Source organism: Macrotis lagotis, chromosome 2 (genome assembly GCF_037893015.1).
Source record: "Macrotis lagotis isolate mMagLag1 chromosome 2, bilby.v1.9.chrom.fasta, whole genome shotgun sequence".
NCBI lineage: Eukaryota > Metazoa > Chordata > Mammalia > Peramelemorphia > Peramelidae > Macrotis > Macrotis lagotis.
The window spans coordinates 114,820,201-114,839,133 of NC_133659.1; the positions used below are offsets into that span (position 1 = coordinate 114,820,201).

Consider the following 18,933-nt stretch of genomic DNA (forward strand, 5'->3'; position numbering starts at 1 on the left):
TGCCTCGGTTTTCTCAGTTGCAAAACGGGGATAATTATCCCCTAGGAAGGGATTGGTACAATTTTTTTAAGAAAGAAGTGATGCAATTTCATGTATTTTCTCAATGCACATTCTGCTCAGTAGATGAACATTTGAGCATTCAGAGAGGACTACACTGAAAAGAAAATTGTATTTCTTCCAAACTGCAACATTTCAATGTATTTGTTCATTCTCACTTAATAATTTATGTTGCTGTGGGGGAAAGGAGCACATGATTATCAAATAGGAAAATTCACAGCACTCATGTTCTCAGATAAAGCCTTCATGTTGGTTTTCTTTCTAAATCTAAAAAATTAACCATGCCTCAATGTTAAGAATATCTAATACAGGGGCGGCTAGGTGGCGCAGTGGATAAAGCGCCGGCCCTGGAGTCAGGAGTACCTGAGTTCAAATCTGGTCTCAGACACTTAATAATTACCTAGCTGTGTGGCCTTGGGCAAGCCACTTAACTCTGTTTGCCTTGCAAAAACCTAAAAAAAAAAATCTAATACATACACAACCTTTTCCCTCTTTCTGTTGTTCCTGTAAACTATATCAGGAATATCAGAAAGTAATGGTCATTTTCTCAAGGAAAATTTGGTCCATTTTATAGTTTGCACAAAAATCTTATTTTATTTTTAAGATCCTATTTAGAGGGGTGGCTAGGTGGTGCAGTAGATAAAGCACCAGCTCTGGAGTCAGGAGTACCTGGGCTCAAATTCAGGTCTCAGACACTTAATAATTACTTAATAATTACCTAGCTTGTGGGCTTGCCCAAGGCTTAACACCATTTGCCTTGCAAAAAACCTAAAAAAAAAGATCCTATTTAGAGGGCTTAGAACCAAAATGTTCTTTAATTGGTGTAACTAGTCTTAAGAGAACCAGAATTGTCAACTATGAAAATGCATACCTGGATACTGAAAATATACTAAAAGATCCCCCAAATCTTTGGTGGTACCAAGTATTAATGGGGAGAGGGTGTAGAGAAGTGCCTGGGGGCCTCAAGAACAAAGACCTGTGCAAAGATGCTGAACTGCCTTTCTTCCCTTCTTTTATTCTTAGGCCTGTACTCCCCAATAAGAAGGTGTCTGACCTCGGCACTCTGAATGAAGTAGGCTATCAGATCCGAATTTAATAAGCCAAGATGGCCAGCGGTGCTTGTCTGCCAATACATGGCATCTTCAGGAGGATTTGCAACTCTTTATCAAGATCCTGTGAATTTTATTTTTAAGGAGTCGCATAGAAATAGTATAAATGAGTGATATTTTACTTAAAAAAAACTTAAATGGAAAACCATGAAAAGACAAAAAATAATAATTATCATGGTAAGCCCTACCGAGGGCTGGATTATCTCCTTTACTCCAAAATAAGAGGACAACTACTTCAATGGTGGAGCCATATAATTTCTCTCTTTTCTTTAACTGGCGCTGTATGCTGTGCTACACTGGTAATCCTAGAGACATATTTATGAAGTTTTCTTCTCCCTTTTTTGGTGTTTGGACAGTACCAACACACACAGAAGGATTAACTCATGGTCAGTATTAGCAATATTCAGCAACATCTAAAACAGAGGTGGGTGTGGTTTTTAAAAGCATTTATATTACCTCAATACCTCACAGATATGCAAACTTGTTGGTATTTAAATTTTTCTGATAATTTGTATTATTTCTGTAACACTTATATAGGAGAGATTCCTTGTATTCAGAGGCTCTCATCCTGCATGCCTATATTGAAATTTAAGGTATTATAATATGCACGTATTTTCTTCAAAAGCACTGGAACTCTACTGCATCACTGGAAACCATCTCCAGGACTATCCTGTTTCTCTTCCTTAAAGGCATTCCCTGACAGATGGGTTTAAAAAAAAATTGTTCTATTTTCTGTCACTAACATTTAAATGTTATAAACTCCAGCAAAAAACCCACATGTCTAGGAACTCTTTGAGGTAAGAGTTGGTGCTGTTAGGATTGTCTCTGACAGTGGCATATATTCTTAGCAGGCCAAGGCCAAGAAATAATTTGTGGGTTTGAGCACCATTTGACCTTTCTTTTCATGTTTTATCTAATTTGGATACTGAGCCAGGCCTTGTCTTCAAAGGATTTACTACTGTTAAATGCACAGATTTTTTCCTGATGTCTTATACTAAGACCAGACATGACAATATAATCTTTTGTCACCCTTGTTCATAATTGCCATTCCATCCATTTACTCAAATAGAATGAATTAGGGATATGATTAAAATAATCCTTTGAGGATGAAAATGAAGAACATTTGCTAAGTATTTATGTTCCAGCAAACACCTGATAGCACTACCTTTATTCATTAACTTCAGCATTATCCATTGACTTCTGGCTATAGAATATACTTCTTGTAGCACAATGACTTCTAGAGTACTACTCCTAAATAATTTGTAATAACTTGCATACATACTAGTAGGTCAAAGATAAAGATGGATTTTGCTCTTTTTAAAAGGAGACAGCAAAGTTTATTTTTACTAAAAAGAGTTTTTCCCCATTCTGCTTTCTTTCATCAGATCAGAAGAGTAAGAAAGGAGGTAAAATGAGAATCTATTTGTCATTTATTAACAAAACTTTGATTATGACTTGGAGAATAGGATAGAAATTAATCTACTCCTTATATTCATTAATGCACAAATAAGATTACTTTCAATAAACTGGAATTAATGGAAATTATTGATTAGAAGGGCTAAATCACATGGCATGAGATAATCACAAAACTTACTATCATTAAAAAAAGTAGTAGAGCCAGCAACATAAAACCACACATTCTTCTAAAATACCTATCAGGTCAAAGTTCTTAAAATGTTACTCTTCTTTAAATAACAAGTTTATGGCCTTAATGGTCCTTGAAATACACATTATAGTGATCATAATCAATGCTGTAGAATTGGCACTTCATATTTGAACAACTGCTTTTGGCACTTCATATTTGAACAACTGCTTTTGTATATTCATCAACATCATTTGAAGGTTTCTAGGATGGTGAATGTTTGCTTTTTAAGAAGTTTGCAAGGTATACTTCTTGAGTTTATTATGAGATATATTGAATCATGGTCATTCTGTCAACTCATCTTAAGATGGGAGGAGGGGTTTACGAAACAATATCAAATTGTGGCACAGCATGTCATTTGTGAAAGGGGGAGGAGAAAGTATCTTGTTTCTAATGTACTGATATGAAATTCCTAAAACTGCCAACTTGTTTAATTAGTCAATTGACAAATTATTTCCTCCACATTCATTCCTTACTTTGGGGAATCATTCACCCAAAATAAGGGCTAAGTAGTCATGTAAATGTGTAAGTAGTACATACATTTATAATGTTCTTTAACCAGTAGCATATCTTAAATCAATATATCACTGTGAACTACTATTGTATTCTCTTCTTTTCTAAAAGAGGAAATTCAAAAATAGGTTGGATTGAACTTACAGGTTCTCCTTTTTGAGTTATGGAATGAGGCTTGAACAAAACACAAGTCTTGTTAGCTTAAACCATCAAACCTGTATGTGTCAAGGTCAAAGAAGAAAATTAATTAACAGTTAGACAATATTAAAATGGGTAAGAAAAATCATGTTGCTTTACCTCAAATCAATTTTTATTTAACTGCCTAGTCTAAGGTATGGCAAAATATCTTTCTCAAGGCTTTGCAATCTTGTAAACAAAACCAATTATTAATCCAGAGAGAAATTTATCAAACTGTATCATGGAAATACATGTAAAAAATGTGTATCATAAACCCTGATTTTAAATATGGTTTGTGCTGTTTTGAGTGCACTTGATTTCAACAAGTGATATTTAATACTTTCTATTCTAAAATTATGTGTATTTCACTTTTTCTAAGTCAATTGTTTCTTAAAAAATGTTATTAACACTGGTAAATAAAGTTTCAAAATTTAATTCAGTCTTCTTACACCTGACATTTTCTAAGCTGTAAAGCCATGTGAAAACTCGTAATTTTTTTTAAGTACAATCAAATCTTGTTTATTCTCTTGGACTTTGTTCTGACAAATGCATTTTTTAAAACTTAAGAAAAACTGTGATTGTTTCAGTGAATATTTTTCTAGGTAAAATGAAAACCTGTACAATAGTATTTTAGGGAATATCAGACAGGTGCATGTCTTAGGTTTTGCTTTTATTATCACTTGTATGTTTCTACACAGCATGGAACTTTAATAAAAATGTCTTGAAAGTTCAGGGACTTAGTTCTTATAAAAATGTGAACTGGTATGATTTGTTTTTGTTTTACTTCAGAGCATAATTCACTATCCTGTTAATTTCATATGAAAATCAAATGACCTGTTAATTCTCAAATTGTTTTATTATCCATCCCACCTCTTTACATATGAGTCATCTTTCCAACTAAATAATCTAAAAGTTCACCTAACACTTGGAATCATATTAGATCTTAAAAGCTGAGAGAATAGTGGGTAAAAGCTGAGAGAATAATGGGGTCATAGGAAAGCTGGTTGGTCTACTACATTCACAAAGTTCATACTTTCTTTACAGGTTCTACTACCAAACAGGTGTTGAGTACAACTATGGTGTCCCCAGATCTCTTGAAAACCACTGACCTTTTAGTTTGTAGCATAATGTAGTTAGTTCAACAGGTCATCAAATTTGTTTTAGTGGAGACAGTCAATCATTGAGAATGAAGACTTTTGTTAATTTTTAAATTACTTTTACAATATTTGATACCAAAAGGTAAAAAGCCTAAACATTTTTTTCAAGCCATGATTTTCCTCTTTCCTTAAAAACTGTACACTGGGGGTGGCTAGGTGGCACAGTGGATAAAGCACCGGCCCTGGAGTCAGGAGGACCTGGGTTCAAATGCGGTCTCAGACACTAAATAATTACTTAGCTGTGTGGCCTTGGGCAAGCCACTTAACTCTGTTGCCCTGCAAAAAAAAAAAAACAAAACAACAACCTAAAAACTGTACACTGTTTGATTGTATTTTCTTCTTAATGAAGAAACAATCTTGTTTCAATATTATCAAGTTTTACTGCTATTAGCTAAGGAGACAAGGCCCAATTTCTAAGAAGTGAAATGTCAATTTACCAAAAAAGCATCAGGACAATAAAAGTGGATATAATTAGTGCTTCCTACTCAAGTTCAAACAATTAATGAGAATGTTATTAACAGCTTTTGGCTTGAGTCTAAAAAATAGAAGTTAGTTCATTCTGCAAAGTGATTAAGTGCAATTCTGTATCTTAAATCTGCTAAAGTATTATATGAAAATGTCTAAAACCACACTACTTTAAAGAACATTTGAAAATTATATTTGAGGGGATGGCTAGGTGGCACAGTGGATAGAGCACCGACCCTGAGTCAGGAGTACCTGAGTTCAAATTGGACCTCAGAGGCCTAATAATTACCTAGCTGTGTGGCCTTGGGCAAGCCACTTAACCCCATTGCCTTGCAAAACAAAAACAAAAAAAAAAAAACAAAAAAAAGAAAATTGTATTTTACAGCTATCAAATACAATTTTCATTAAGAGGTCTTTGTTAGTTCATTCACATACAATCACAATCAGTGATGAGTCAATTCATTTCCATTATTTTTTCCCAAAACCAAAATGGGATTACTACATTGTCATTCTGATTTAATACTTACTGTATTTAAGTTGACCCACAAAAGAAATGTAGAAAAACCCTAAACATGCATATTACGTTGAAACTCAATAAATTATAAACATGAACAAGTAGTAGTTTTTTAAATTGTTTACTGAGAAAATCCTTAAATGCTATCATAGATTCCCTAAGGCCTATAGGGCCTATTTCCTTTGGATATATCTTTTAATTTATTGTTGAAAAATCATTGAACTAAGTGGTTTTGAAGAGCATGAACTTTTTCTCCATTGCTTTCATCTTTAGACAGATTACATATATGTGTATACACATGTATGTATACCATACATATATACATATATTCTATATGAAGGAAATTCAATTTTAATTTTTACAACAAATACAAAATGACTGCTTAATAGAAAAGTAAAGGTTGATATGCTGGCTGGTTTTGCTGAAATAATTTTCCCCTCTTTTTCAATCTTTGTTACAAGATATTCTTCAATGGATAAGGGAGTGGGAAAAGACATATTTGGAAATAAAGGTGGTGATGATAATAAAAAAAAAACAGCCATAAAACAAGACTAAAAGAACATTTTTTTTTAAGTTCAGGGTTTTTCATTTAGGTTGTCAAACAAGGAGATTTTCTCCTCAATGGAGACACACACACACACACACACACACACTCTTCCACTTGAATTCAACAGTTCTAGAAAACTGTTTTCAGCATTCATTTGATTTGATCCAACAAAGTATGCAATAAGCACCTTTTTTTAAAAAAGCAGATGAATGGTTCATCAAAACAATAAAACATCCAAGAACTTAGAAATAAATGAGTTAACAACAACTAAAGTAATTTAAAATGCCAAGGAAAAGTTATCAGGTCATCCAGTTGCCACCATCCACAGATCCAGAGGTTTCCTCAAATTTCTGAGGCAGCAGCAAGAAAAAGCATTCTATTCAGTAGTTGCAACAGTATCTGCTGAAGGCAGAAACTGCAATTCCACGAAAGGAACATCTACTGAATGTTGAGTTAGCTGAATAGAAGCAAGTTTTCCTCCTCAAATGAGAAAGGGGAATGGACTGAACCTTTCCTGAGAGAGACAAAGACAAAAGAAAACCTGGAACAGCTCAATGGTAGTTAAGTGGTCCAGAGCCTTGATCTGTTTGGTCTGAGGCTGATTACTCATTTTCAGAGATGAGCCTAAAAGAATGAATACCTGTAAAGCAACTGGTCCTTTTAGAAGTTCTCCAAACCTTTCCTCAGCAAAATCAAGGCATACTGAAGATTAAGAAAAAAATTAAATTTTGTATTTTTAAGAAAAAAAATCATTTCAAGTCCTTTCTTAAAAGTTGTTTAACATGGTTTGTTGGGCATTTGTAAAAAAAAATTTTCCCACATAAATGCTCTATAGTCATGGGAACCTCTCACTAAAATTCAGGGCACCTGGGAAGGAAAAATAGTTGTAGTCTGAAAGAACACTGTTCACCAAAATCAAAGGGAAGTTATTTTGAACCCAAAGCAAAATTTGCTTCAAATATGTGCATTTTTTTTACTAAAACAAAGTGAATTGTTTTTAAGAACTAGTCAATTTTACTGAAATTTACATCAAAAAGCATTTACATCTCTGAAAAAAATCCCATTTTCTTACTAGTATGGCAAATAGTTTATATAAAAAGTAATGTAAAATTTAGATCTATATTTTGTTAAATCACAAATTACTATAACACCATGTTTATAGAAACTATACACACAAAATCAGCATGCAAATTGTTATTCCTTGAATGGAATTATAAGAAGACTGCATGAAAGTAATAGTGTCAGAGTTCAAGCCTGAACTTGGCCAATAAAGGCAGATGATCTGAAGAATTATTTTCATTGGGAAGTCCATTAACAGTCCATAAGTCTTCTTCTGTAAGAAGTGACAATCTACCTAGAAGTTTCAAGCCACCAACCAAAGCAACTTCCGTTCCTACATAAGAAAAAGAAATTGATCAGGTTGCATGAAATTAATTATGAGCTACTTCATAGGCTAAACAACCCTAATATTCTGGTAACAGACAAGTGAAATCTGAGATACCATCAAGAGATCCACATGATTAATATTTAATATTTAAATATATTATTGAGTATTAACAGTTAATTATATCTCATGATATAATTAATATAATCAATCTTTTTTCTATAACAGTCTCTGAAAATATTTTTTAGTACACAATAACTTATACAAAGGAAAATTTTTTTAAAGTCTTTTAAGATTGACAACTGCCATTCCACAAAACCAAGTTTCCTAGCACAAGTCAGAGCAGAAGGCTCTTTACACCTGAGATGAGGAACTTTATGCCACAATCCTCTTGCGCCACCTAGTGGTATTTATCCAGAACGACAAGGTCCATAAAGCCAAAGGATGATAGACTGGGGCAGAGATGGGAAAAGCACCAGTGTTAACAAGAGTTCAACAATAGTCATATAAGATAAAAGAGGAGAGTGAGAAAGAACAAGAAATGAGAGAGGTACATGGAGAGAAGTGGACCAATTAGAATGAATAGATCCCTCCTGCTGATTTGGTTAGAAATTTTCTATACCTTAAACTAAAGATTTAAAATGATATTATCATTTAAAAAGAACAGTGCTGGTGGAAGGGGATTTACTAAGTTCCTTAGTCCAACCTCCTCCTCCTCCTCCTCTTCCTCTTCCTACTTCATTCTCATGAAAGGTGGTTGTACATTTCTCTAGGTGAACACATTTCTTAAAGGAGAACAACCACCTGAGAAGACAAACTATTCCCCCTGGACAGCCCTCAATATTAGAAAATTATTCTTCAAAATGAACTGAAATCAGTTTGTTACCTAAATAGGATGACCTGGAGATTCAAAGAATTAGTTTAACTGTTTTTCCATATGACAATCCAAAATTTTAAAACAATCTCATTTTCTCTAAACTAATCACATTCCTCATAGAACAGGATTTAAGAACACTTTCTCTCCACTATCTTTTTTTACTTTTCTCTGAGCATATCAATGTTCAACTTAAAATGTGGCACCTAGAAATGAACATGCTACCACAGAGAATATTGTCTGTGCAATTCAGAGTACAAAGATTTCTTCCTACATAAAATGTGACTCATGGTTTCACTGCTCTTATTTATTATATCTTCTACATATATCGGCTTTCTGCTGTTGAAGATTTCTAAGTTTTCTCATCATATGCAATTTATTTCCATCTTCCATAAATTCTTCAGAAAACACTCATTCAGTGTATTGAGAGGCCCTCTTCTGTTTCTTTTCTGATCTCCATAGTATGTGTAACACTCAAAGTGAACATAAATTGCCTCTCATGTCCATAGAGAAGGGCATGACAGTCACATTAGCAGTCACCTCTGTTATCGACTTATTATTATATTGCACATTAAATATTGTTACTGATCCTTTCACCCATTAGTTAAGTACTTCAAACAACCAGTACAATCACTAGCAAACTCCAATTTTCTCTTCCTTTCAGTCTCCTTTCCTCTGTGATCTCTTCCAGGAATACTCAAACCTATCTTCACCTAACCCCAGCCTTTATTTTTCTCTGCCCTTTTGGACCCTCTGGAACCCTACCTTTTGTTAACAAAATTACCTTCACCTTGGGTCTCTTCTTCTAACCCTCTTTATTTCTGGTGTTTATCTAACACTGCACTGTTATAGAAAACATCTCATCCTTTTAAACTTTTTCTAGTGCTGGTGGCTCCTTCCCTCTTGTCTACTCAATTCATTGGGTCATAAAAAGTTGGTATACTCTGCTTCCCCCATGACTTTCAAGCTGTCCCTCTGCCATCATAACTAGACTATCTCTTCTTGAAAATTCACTGTATCTAAATTAACCTGTCCAGATCCTTGTTGGTGCCATTGACTGGCCTCCAGGTCACTTTCTCTCATTTCTCAAAGATGGCAATAGTTTCATATTCTCTATCAATTTCTGCCCTCAACCTTAGGAATTTTCCATATTCTTATTGATATCTTATCAAACAGCATCTTAGCAGTTCTCCCCATCTCGCTCAACTCCTATATTTTAGAGGCCAACTCTTAATATAAGCAACCAAACCTTCTCAACATCTGATCATATCACTGTCCTGCTCAAAAACTTTAGTTAGCTCTCCAATGCCTTTAGGATAAAATTCAATCTTTACAGACTGGCATTTAAGGCTATCATCTAGTCTCAACTATTATTTCTTATTATTCCCTATTCTTTATATTCTGTACATTCTAGGAAAACCGAACCACTTGCTATTTCCAAAACTCAGTATGCAATCTCCTATCTTTATACATTCATTCATACAATTTGTTCCCCATGCTGAAATGGATTTCACCTCAGCGTTTCTGTTTAACATTCATGGAGGAGGGATACTTAAGAAGTTGTCTTAGCCCTGCTCAGTTCTGAGGGCTCATTTTTTGCACAAATATTTCCAGAGTTAAGAGTGCATTCCTTCCTATTTTCCTATTTGTATTTCTCTTATCCCTTCAATAGAGTGCAATTTCTTTGTGAACTACTACTGTTATGTTTTTGTCCTTGTATCCCCAGTACCTGAAATAAAGTTTTATATATATAAACAAATATTTAAACATATTTGTTGAAATTAATCACTACAATGCCTACTTAACTCCTCTTTTTTTTTTTAACGTTTTTTTTGCAAGGCAATGGGGTTAACCCAAGGCCACACAGCTAGGTAATTATTAAGTGTCATGCAGGATTTGAACTCAGGTCCTCCTGACTCCAGGACTGGTGCTCTATTCACTACACCACCTAACTGCCCCTCTAACTACTCTTTTCTAAAATTAAAAATCTGTTTGAAATATTGTGTTTCATTGAGTCAGTTATACACATACTTTTCTTCCTCCTTCAATCTTTATTTTTGTAAATACACCACTATCCTCTAAAAATAAGCAATATGATAATAATAATAAAAATACCTAGCATTTCTATAGCACTTCAAAGCTTTCAGAGGTATACAAACAAGATCTTTTTACCCTCATAAAAACTTCAGGAAAACTAGCTTTATTTTACAGAGAAAAAAATTGTGACCAAGAGAGGTTATAGGAACTGTCCAGAGTTAAGCAGCTAGAAGGTGTTTGATGTGAAGGTCCAGCTCACTATATACTAAGTCAACCAACTGACCTCGTTACTAAATGTGCCAATATTAATTTCTTAAAATTTCACAAATATGAAATGTTAGTGCCTAAAGGGACACTAGATATCTAACCTAGCCTATTATTTCATAGATTGAAAGACTAAAGATAAGAGAGAGAGCTCTGACTGCAGACTCAGCCCCTGGGTTCCATGATCCTTCTACTGGCACCATGCTGCCAAATGCAGAAGCCACAACAAGCATTAATTCCCATGATGAAGGCAGCCTCAGAGTACTGAAAATATGATTAAGATTTAACAAGTCAACACAGAAAAACACTATTTGTATGTCTACATAAAATAATTTCCTTTTTTATGGAAAAAACAAGATAAATCTGTTCTGAGTATAACAAAAGGTAACATGGAAAATCTAGAATGTCAAGAGTAGACATATCTAATAAGAAACCAAAATGATCATCTATTTTGCAATTTTATATCACTTACCTAACACTAGTATATAATTAAAATCAAAAATGAATAGAAAATATAAAAGGACAATCCTTGTCAAATTTTGAATTACTTCATTTCCAAACCCAGAACCTTTTTTTTCCCTAACTCCTATTAAAAGAAAGCATTAATAGATAGACCTTTTTTACCTTGTTGTGTGTTAATAGCTTCCTTTTCTGTTGAATAGAAAATGTAATCCACTGTTACAGCATTTTTTGAATGACAAGTTGTCACTTCTGGAATTCCAGTGTTGGGAAGGTAATGTGAATATACAGATGACAAGCTAAAATGGTGGTGTAAGTTTGAAGATAATCTAAATTTAAAAAAAAAAATTGTGTCCAACTTGTTTTATGTTAATCATAATTTTTCCTATTTAAATTAGTATTTACTTAACTGTTTGAATTGAAAATATACATCCCTAAACCAAGAAACCCTAAATTCATTACATAAATTATCTTCAGATATACTCAACCCCCATTGATAATAATAAATGACATATGCTTACATATAATTATTACCTGAAATCTAGTTTATTTCTAATCAAAATATGTTCAGTAGTAAGTTCCAGTCTCAATATGCTAAATCAACTTCAGTTATTATTTAAATATAGCAAGTAAATAATAGGAAATTTTCACGAGTATCTCCTTGTTCAATTTTACACAAGTTTTTTCTTTACTTTTTTAAGTATCACATGAACCTTAAAAGAAGTTTTAAAGTGAAAAGTTTTAAAACACATATGTATGTTAACTCTAGTAATCTCATACCTTCCAATGAATTGAAAAATAAAATGCTTGTAATTTTTTAGAACTCACTTTTTAGCTGCCACTAGGACCTCTGTTTTTTCCAACTGTATTTGTGTCATATCATCCTCTTCTATAAGAGCAAGAAAAACATTAAAATGCAAGTGTTCTTAGCTCATTCTTTTCACATAGATCCAATATATTTAGCTAGATATCATTGATGCTTAAAAATAAGTTAATGAATAGCAATAAAATACAAACACAACCAGAATCACATGCAATTTATTTAAGACTTTTTGAAGCTCAATCTTTTTTATTGTTAAAGATAATTTATAAATCTCTAAAAAAATAAAAATGTTTTTTTCTATATTTTCTATAACGTACAAAGAAAGCCTAGTGTACTGTCAAAACTTACCTGCCTTTTCTACTCTTGTTTCCTGTGGTATCTCATAGACACAATTCTGTGAAATGCCCAAGCTTGGGGGCCATATTGGAATAGACAAAATTCTCTGTCCCCTGGGAGACTGTTCCTGACCAGAAACCTAAAACAAAATTCCAAAAAGCTATTAATACTTCAGTAAATATCTGATGCTCCAACAGTGTAAGTATTCCCTTCACTAGTGGAGATGGCAACCTCCATTTCATGAATTTGCATGGCCAAAAAAATTTCACCAACTGTTGGTCAAACCTTTAGTGATGAGTCTCTCTGAATTTAGCTAGGTTTGTCTTAGCATCAAGGACAGATATATAATCTATCTCTAAAATCATAGTGAAAGCCTAAATGATTCAGACCTGACAAAATTGTTGTTCAACTGGCATGATAATCCAGTCAGGATGAAGCATGAGGTCTTTTAAGACTTTGGTTAAAGGCTCTTAAATAACTAGTTTGGTTTGGGGTTTTTTTTAATTTCAAAGAATTTGCTATATAAGTAAAGTATGTAACAAGAAAGTCCATCTCAGAATGGGAAAAATAACCTTTATTAGACAAACTGAAATGGTTTAACTTGGGCCCACTTCTCTGTGACTCCATTAGTTCTCAAGGATGCAATTATTTTCTATGTTGATGACTGTCAGATCTTTATATCTAGACCTAGTCTCTTTCCTGAACTTCACTGTTCCTTATCTCTAACTGCCTATTGGACATCTCCACCTGGGTGTTGCATGGTATCTTCAAACTCAGTATGTTGAAAATAAAACTCATTAGCTTTTCCCCAAAACTAAACCACCTTCCAAACTTGTTGATTTCTACTGAAGGTACCACCATTCTTCCAGGTTCATATCTTCAACCTTTCACTCTTTCTAAATCTGCATTGCTAAAGTTGACAAGTGATTTTACTTCTCAACACATTTTACATCTGTCCCTTTTTCTCCAATCATGCAATTACTTTAGTTCAGACCTTTATCAACAGTTTTCTGAACTACTGCAATAGCCAATTAGCTGGTTTAGGCCTTTCATGGATAAAGACCAGAGCACAAATCAGGGGATTAATGACCATACCTTTCCCAGGAAGTACCAAAAACTTTCAAATCCCCAGAATTAGCTCTGAAAACAGCAGCACGGAAAAAGCCTGAAGCTTGGGATAGTGCCTTCCTATTCTCAGAGATCAACTTTAATATAAAGTTCAAAGTCAAGAAATAAGCTGGGAAAATGAACAAACAACAAAAAGAATTTCATCATAAAAACCATTACAGTGGCAAGGAAGATCAAAATATAAACTCAGAAGAAAACTACAATGTGAAAATATCTACTACCCCCCCCCAAAAGCCACAAAGAAAAATGCTAAATGGATCCATACCCAATAAGAATTCCTGGAAGAATGGTAGAGTAAAAGAAATGAGTGATTCAAGAAAATTATGAAAAGAGAATTAACAGTTCAGAAAAAGATGCGCCAAAAAAATACTAAAAAAACTCTTAAAAAACAGAATTTGCTAAATGGTAAAAGAGGTACAAAAATCCAGTGAAGAGAAAAATTCCTTAAAAAACAGAACTAGTCAAATGGAAAAAGAAGTACAAAAGTTCATTAAAGAAAATAGTTCCTTAAAAATTAAAATTGGATAACTGAAAGCTAATGGCTTCATGAGACATCAAGAGACAACAAAACAAAGTGACATTTTCCTGAAGAATAAGTAAAAAAAGGGGCAGCTAGGTGGTGTAGTGGATAGAGCACTAGCCCTGAAGTCAGGAGGACCTGAGTTCAAATCTGGCCTCTGACACTTAATGATTACCTGGTTGTGTGACCTTGGCAAGTCACTTAACCCCACTGCTTTGGAAAAAAAATGACAAATGTGAAAGGGGATGGTGGGGAAAAAAAGCACATTAATGAGCTATTGGTGGAGTGAATTGATGCAACCACTCTGGAGAACATTTTGAAACCATGACCAAAAGGCTATAAAACTGTGCACACCCTTTGACCTAGTAATGCCACTGCTGGGTCTGTAACCCAAGGAGATCAAAGACAATGAAAAATATATAAAAATATTTATAGCAGATCTTTTTATTATTATTTATTATTTTTAGTTATTTGTGTTTTGGGTATTAATTAAAAATCAAGGGATTATTCATCAATAGGGAAATGACTGAACAAGTTGGGGCATATGATTATGATGTGATACTACCCTGTTATGGGAAATGATAAGGAGTGCCTTCAGAAAAACATGGCAAAAATTATACAAACTGATGCAAAGTGAAGAGAGAACTAAAGGATCATCATGTTCAGCAACAGCAAGGTTGTAATGAAGATCAACTTGGCTATTCTGATCAAAACAATTATTCAAGACAGTTCAAGGGAATCATGAAGAAAAAAATTCTATCTATCTACCTCCAGAGAGAAAAGTGATCAACTCTGAGTGCAAATTTTTTTACTTTATTTTTCTTGCTTTTTTTTGAAATATGGCTAATATGGGGATGGGAATTTGTTTTGCATGATTTCAAATTTATAATTATCAATGTTTGCTTTCTCAGTGGATGTTGGAGAGATAGAGGGGAAGGAAAGAATTTGGAACTAAATTTAAAAAGAAAAGTGTCTAAAATAAATAAAATTTTAGAAAAATATAATTAGCAAAAAAAATGATATAGAGTACTTACTTTTCCTATGGCAAGTCCTTCATAATTCAATTTTCCTTCCTTTATAAAACTGTAGAGTGGAGAGCCAGGAACTGAATTAAAGTCACCACAAATAATGATGGGACAGACAGTGCCATCTTTCTGATGGGCAACATTGGAAATCTCTGCTAGTAGCATAGCCAGCTGAGTCAATTTAATATCACCTCGCCTTGGATTATACAAGAGATGTGTATTAGCCACACATATAGGAGAGACAGTACAATGAAATTTGGGCTGCAAGAGTAATACCAGGCCAACATTGTCTCTGTCCAATAAAGGTATATCTCGACGATAAAATTCCACAGGGTTTGCTGATAATAGTGTAAATTTGGAACATTTGAAGCAAATGGCACAGCCATCAGGTTTCCTTCCTGTCCTCATTTTATATTCACAATGATATCCTATGAAAAATGAAATTTAATTGGAATTGTTAGCTTTAATCACAGAAGTAATACCATGCCATTTAACTAATTTAAAATTAATGCAGACCTTTCAATTTGAATAACATAATAACATAACATAATAACATAAATCAGTATAACATTTTCATTTTGATAAACTTAATGCTTCAAATATCACTCATGTCACAGTTTTAAAAACCTGAGATATTTTTGCCCAGGCCCACACATTATCCAGAGATATAAAGCTTTGTTTTGATTGTAGTAATTTAATATTTCTAAAGTGCTGGAAGTATAAATTTGGCTAAACAGTATACCATACCTAATGATTCTAAATTTGGCTTGATTTCTTTTCTATAATGATCTTCTTGTACTTCTTGTAAACAAAGAATCTGGAAGGAAAATAAAACAAGGTATCATGAATTCAGCACATCAGTAAAGCCACTGAAAATTTTTTTTCCTTTTATCTTTAAAATTAAGTTTTTAAAGTTTTATGCTTGCCATATTATAAAGTTTTTTTTTTTGTTTCTTATTTTTAGTTTTTGCAAGGAAAATGGCGTTAAGAGGCTTGCCCAAGGACAAACAGCTAGGTAATTATTAAGTTTCTGAGGTCAGATTTGAACTCAAGGACTCCTGATTCCAGGGTCCGTGCTCCATCTACTGCACCACCTAGCCACCCCTGGTTGTGTTTTTTTTTAATAGCTTTAGACAATTTAATTTTATTTCAGTTCCAAATTGCTCCCTCCCTTCTTTCAAAGTTGATTTTCTTTACAATACTGTTGCTGTTGAATAATTGTTCTCCTGGTTCTGTTCCTTTCACTTTGCATAAGTTCATATGAATCTTCCTTCCTAGGTCTCTCTGAAACCATCTCTATCTTCATTTCTTTTAGAGCAATAGTATTCTATCACATTCCTATATCATAACTTGTTCAGCCATTCCCTATTTGATGGGCAGCTTCTCAGTCTCTAATTTTTTGCTGCAACAAAAGGAGTTGTTATAAATTCTTTCTTTGATCTCTTTGGGGTATAGGCCAAATAGCAGTATCAATATGTTAAAAAGTAAATGCAATTTAACAGCCTTTTAGGCACAGTTCCAAATTGTTTTCCAAAATGATTGCACTAGTTCACAGATTCACCAACAGTGAATTATTGTACTTTTTTCCCAAATCCCCTCTAACAATTGTCATTTTCCTTTTTTTATTATCCTAGCCGAGCTGAATGAATGCAAACCATTAATCTCAGTTGTTTTAACATAATTCTCAAATTATTTTTTCATATGGCTGATAGCTTTGATTTCTTCCTCCGAAAACTGTTTATTCATATCCTTTGAACAACAACTGGAAAATAGCTCTTATTCATATAAGTTTGTTCCCTATATATTCCTTATATATTGACCTTTATCAGAGAACCAAATTGTTTCAATGATCACAGCCTTGTAGTATAATCTGAGATCTAGGACTGGCTAGGCCCCTTTCCTTCTCATTTTTGTTTTTTTTTCCCACTGATTCTCCTTGACAACCTTGATCTTCTGCTTATGATTGTTATGATTTTTTCTAGCTCTTTGATATTTTGATATCAAATTTGATAATTTGATTAGTATAGCACTGGACAAATTAATTTAGATAGTTCTGACATTTTTATATTGGCTCAGTATTCTCTTAAGTATTTAAAATTTCTTCAATTATTTAAATCTATCTATGGAAAAAGCATTCTGTAACTGTATTCATAAAGTTCTCTCTCAGCAAGACTCAATTATTTTATAATTGTATGTATATATATATATATATATTATATATATGTATTTTTTTTTTGCAAGGCAAATGGGGTTAAGTGGCTTGCCCAAGGCCACATAGATAGGTAATTATTAAGTGTCTGAGACCGGATTTGAACCCAGGTACTCCTGACTCCAAGGCCGGTGCTTTATCCACTACGCCACCTAGCCACCCCAAAAATAGTTTTCTTAATATTGAACCAGTCCTGTGTTATTGGGATAAATTCAGCTTGGTCATATAGTATGAACTTTGTGATATATTGTGATATATTGTATATATTTTAAATGGAATTTCTCACTGTATCTTTTTACTAAAATTGTGATTAGCACAATACCTAGTATATAGTAGGCTATTATTCAGTGCTAGCCAATTGACTATTATTGAAAATACCCTCTCAGTACTGTACCTCCTTAACATTACTAATTGATTTATTTTATATGCTATGGCTTTACTAAAATTGTTCATTATTTTGGTTAGTTTCTTAAATAACTCTCTGGATTCTCTAAATAAACCAACCATCATATCATTTGCAAAGAATGGTAATTTTGTTTTCTCATTGCCTATGGTGATTTCTTCAATATCTTTTTGTCTTAATGCTACAGTGAGCATTTCTAGTACAATACTGAAGAGTAATGGTGATAATGAATTTAATGACAGGGTTTCTGGCTTATCTCCATTACAGATAATTTTTGCCTTGGTTTAAGATAGAAACTATTTATTTTAAGAAAAGTTTCATTTATTCGGGGTTTTTTTTTTAGGTTTTTTGTTTTGGTTTTTTTTGCAAGGCAAATGGGGTTAAGTGGCTTGCCCAAGGCCACACAGCTAGGTAATTATTAAGCGTCTGAGGCCGAATTTGAACTCAGGTACTCCTGACTCCAGGGCCGGTGCTCTATCCACTGTGCCACCTAGCCACCCCAAAAATAGTTTTCTTAATATTGAACCAGTCCTGTGTTATTGGGATAAATTCAGCTTGGTCATATAGTATGAACTTTGTGATATATTAAGAAAACTATTTTTGATAACCTTCTTGCTAGTATTTTATTTAAAATTTCTATAAGAATATTCATTGGGGAAATTGGTCTAGAGTTTTATTTCTCTGTTTTGACTCTCTGGTTTAGGTATCTAGAGTTTTATTTCTCTGTTTTGACTCTCTGGTTTAGGTATCAAGACTAACATATTAACATGCTTCTTTATTTTTTTTTAACAACCAGTTTATGCAGAATTGGAATTGTTCTCTAAGTGTTTGGTAGAAATCACTTGTTAATCCATCTGGTTCTATGGTTCTTTTTTTAGGAAACTCATTTATAGCTAGGTTCAATTTATTTTTATACGAGAGGGCTATTTAAGCATTCTACTTCCTATCCTTGAATCTGTTAATTTATAATTTTGTAAACATTCATTCATTCTTTTCATTAAATTATCAGTTTACGTAATTGTTTTTAATTATCTTCACTGGTTATAAACAATCTTTTTCATCATTTTACAATTAAATGAGAAGACTTTCTCATTGGTTTAGTGTTGGGAGCCAGGGTCAGAAATGATTTTAGTTTGCTTGTTTCATATGATTTTGAGACTATAAAAATAAACCTAAGCAGCTGACAGTCAGTCAACCTGCTCCTGCCTTTACCCACTTGTTGACTCAACTCATTTCACCGCCTCTATCCCTCCTGTCAGGTTCCAAGGACCCCGCAGAGGCTGGACCCCC

The 18,933-nt window shown here is 33.4% G+C and overlaps 2 protein-coding genes across 8 annotated transcripts in view; one reads left to right on the top strand and one right to left on the bottom strand.

Annotated features, from left to right (window-relative positions):
* Positions 1–2,815, top strand: part of VASH2 (vasohibin 2) — a 44,755-nt gene extending 41,940 nt beyond the window's left edge. For all 3 annotated transcript variants that reach the window (XM_074222636.1, XM_074222637.1, XM_074222638.1), the window contains one exon: positions 1,081–2,815. In XM_074222636.1, coding sequence (XP_074078737.1) covers positions 1,081–1,153 — 73 coding nt within the window. In that variant the 3' untranslated portion in view covers positions 1,154–2,815. The remainder of the gene's footprint in view (positions 1–1,080) is intronic.
* Positions 2,816–7,359: 4,544 nt separating this feature from the next.
* Positions 7,360–18,933, bottom strand: part of ANGEL2 (angel homolog 2) — a 28,993-nt gene continuing 17,419 nt past the window's right edge. For all 5 annotated transcript variants that reach the window (XM_074222632.1, XM_074222630.1, XM_074222633.1 and 2 more), the window contains 6 exons: positions 15,779–15,848; positions 15,041–15,459; positions 12,371–12,497; positions 12,028–12,088; positions 11,365–11,528; positions 7,360–7,574 (listed from right to left, as the gene is read on the bottom strand). In XM_074222632.1, the coding sequence (XP_074078733.1) occupies positions 7,423–7,574; positions 11,365–11,528; positions 12,028–12,088; positions 12,371–12,497; positions 15,041–15,459; positions 15,779–15,848 (993 nt within the window). In that variant the 3' untranslated portion in view covers positions 7,360–7,422. The remainder of the gene's footprint in view (positions 7,575–11,364; positions 11,529–12,027; positions 12,089–12,370; positions 12,498–15,040; positions 15,460–15,778; positions 15,849–18,933) is intronic.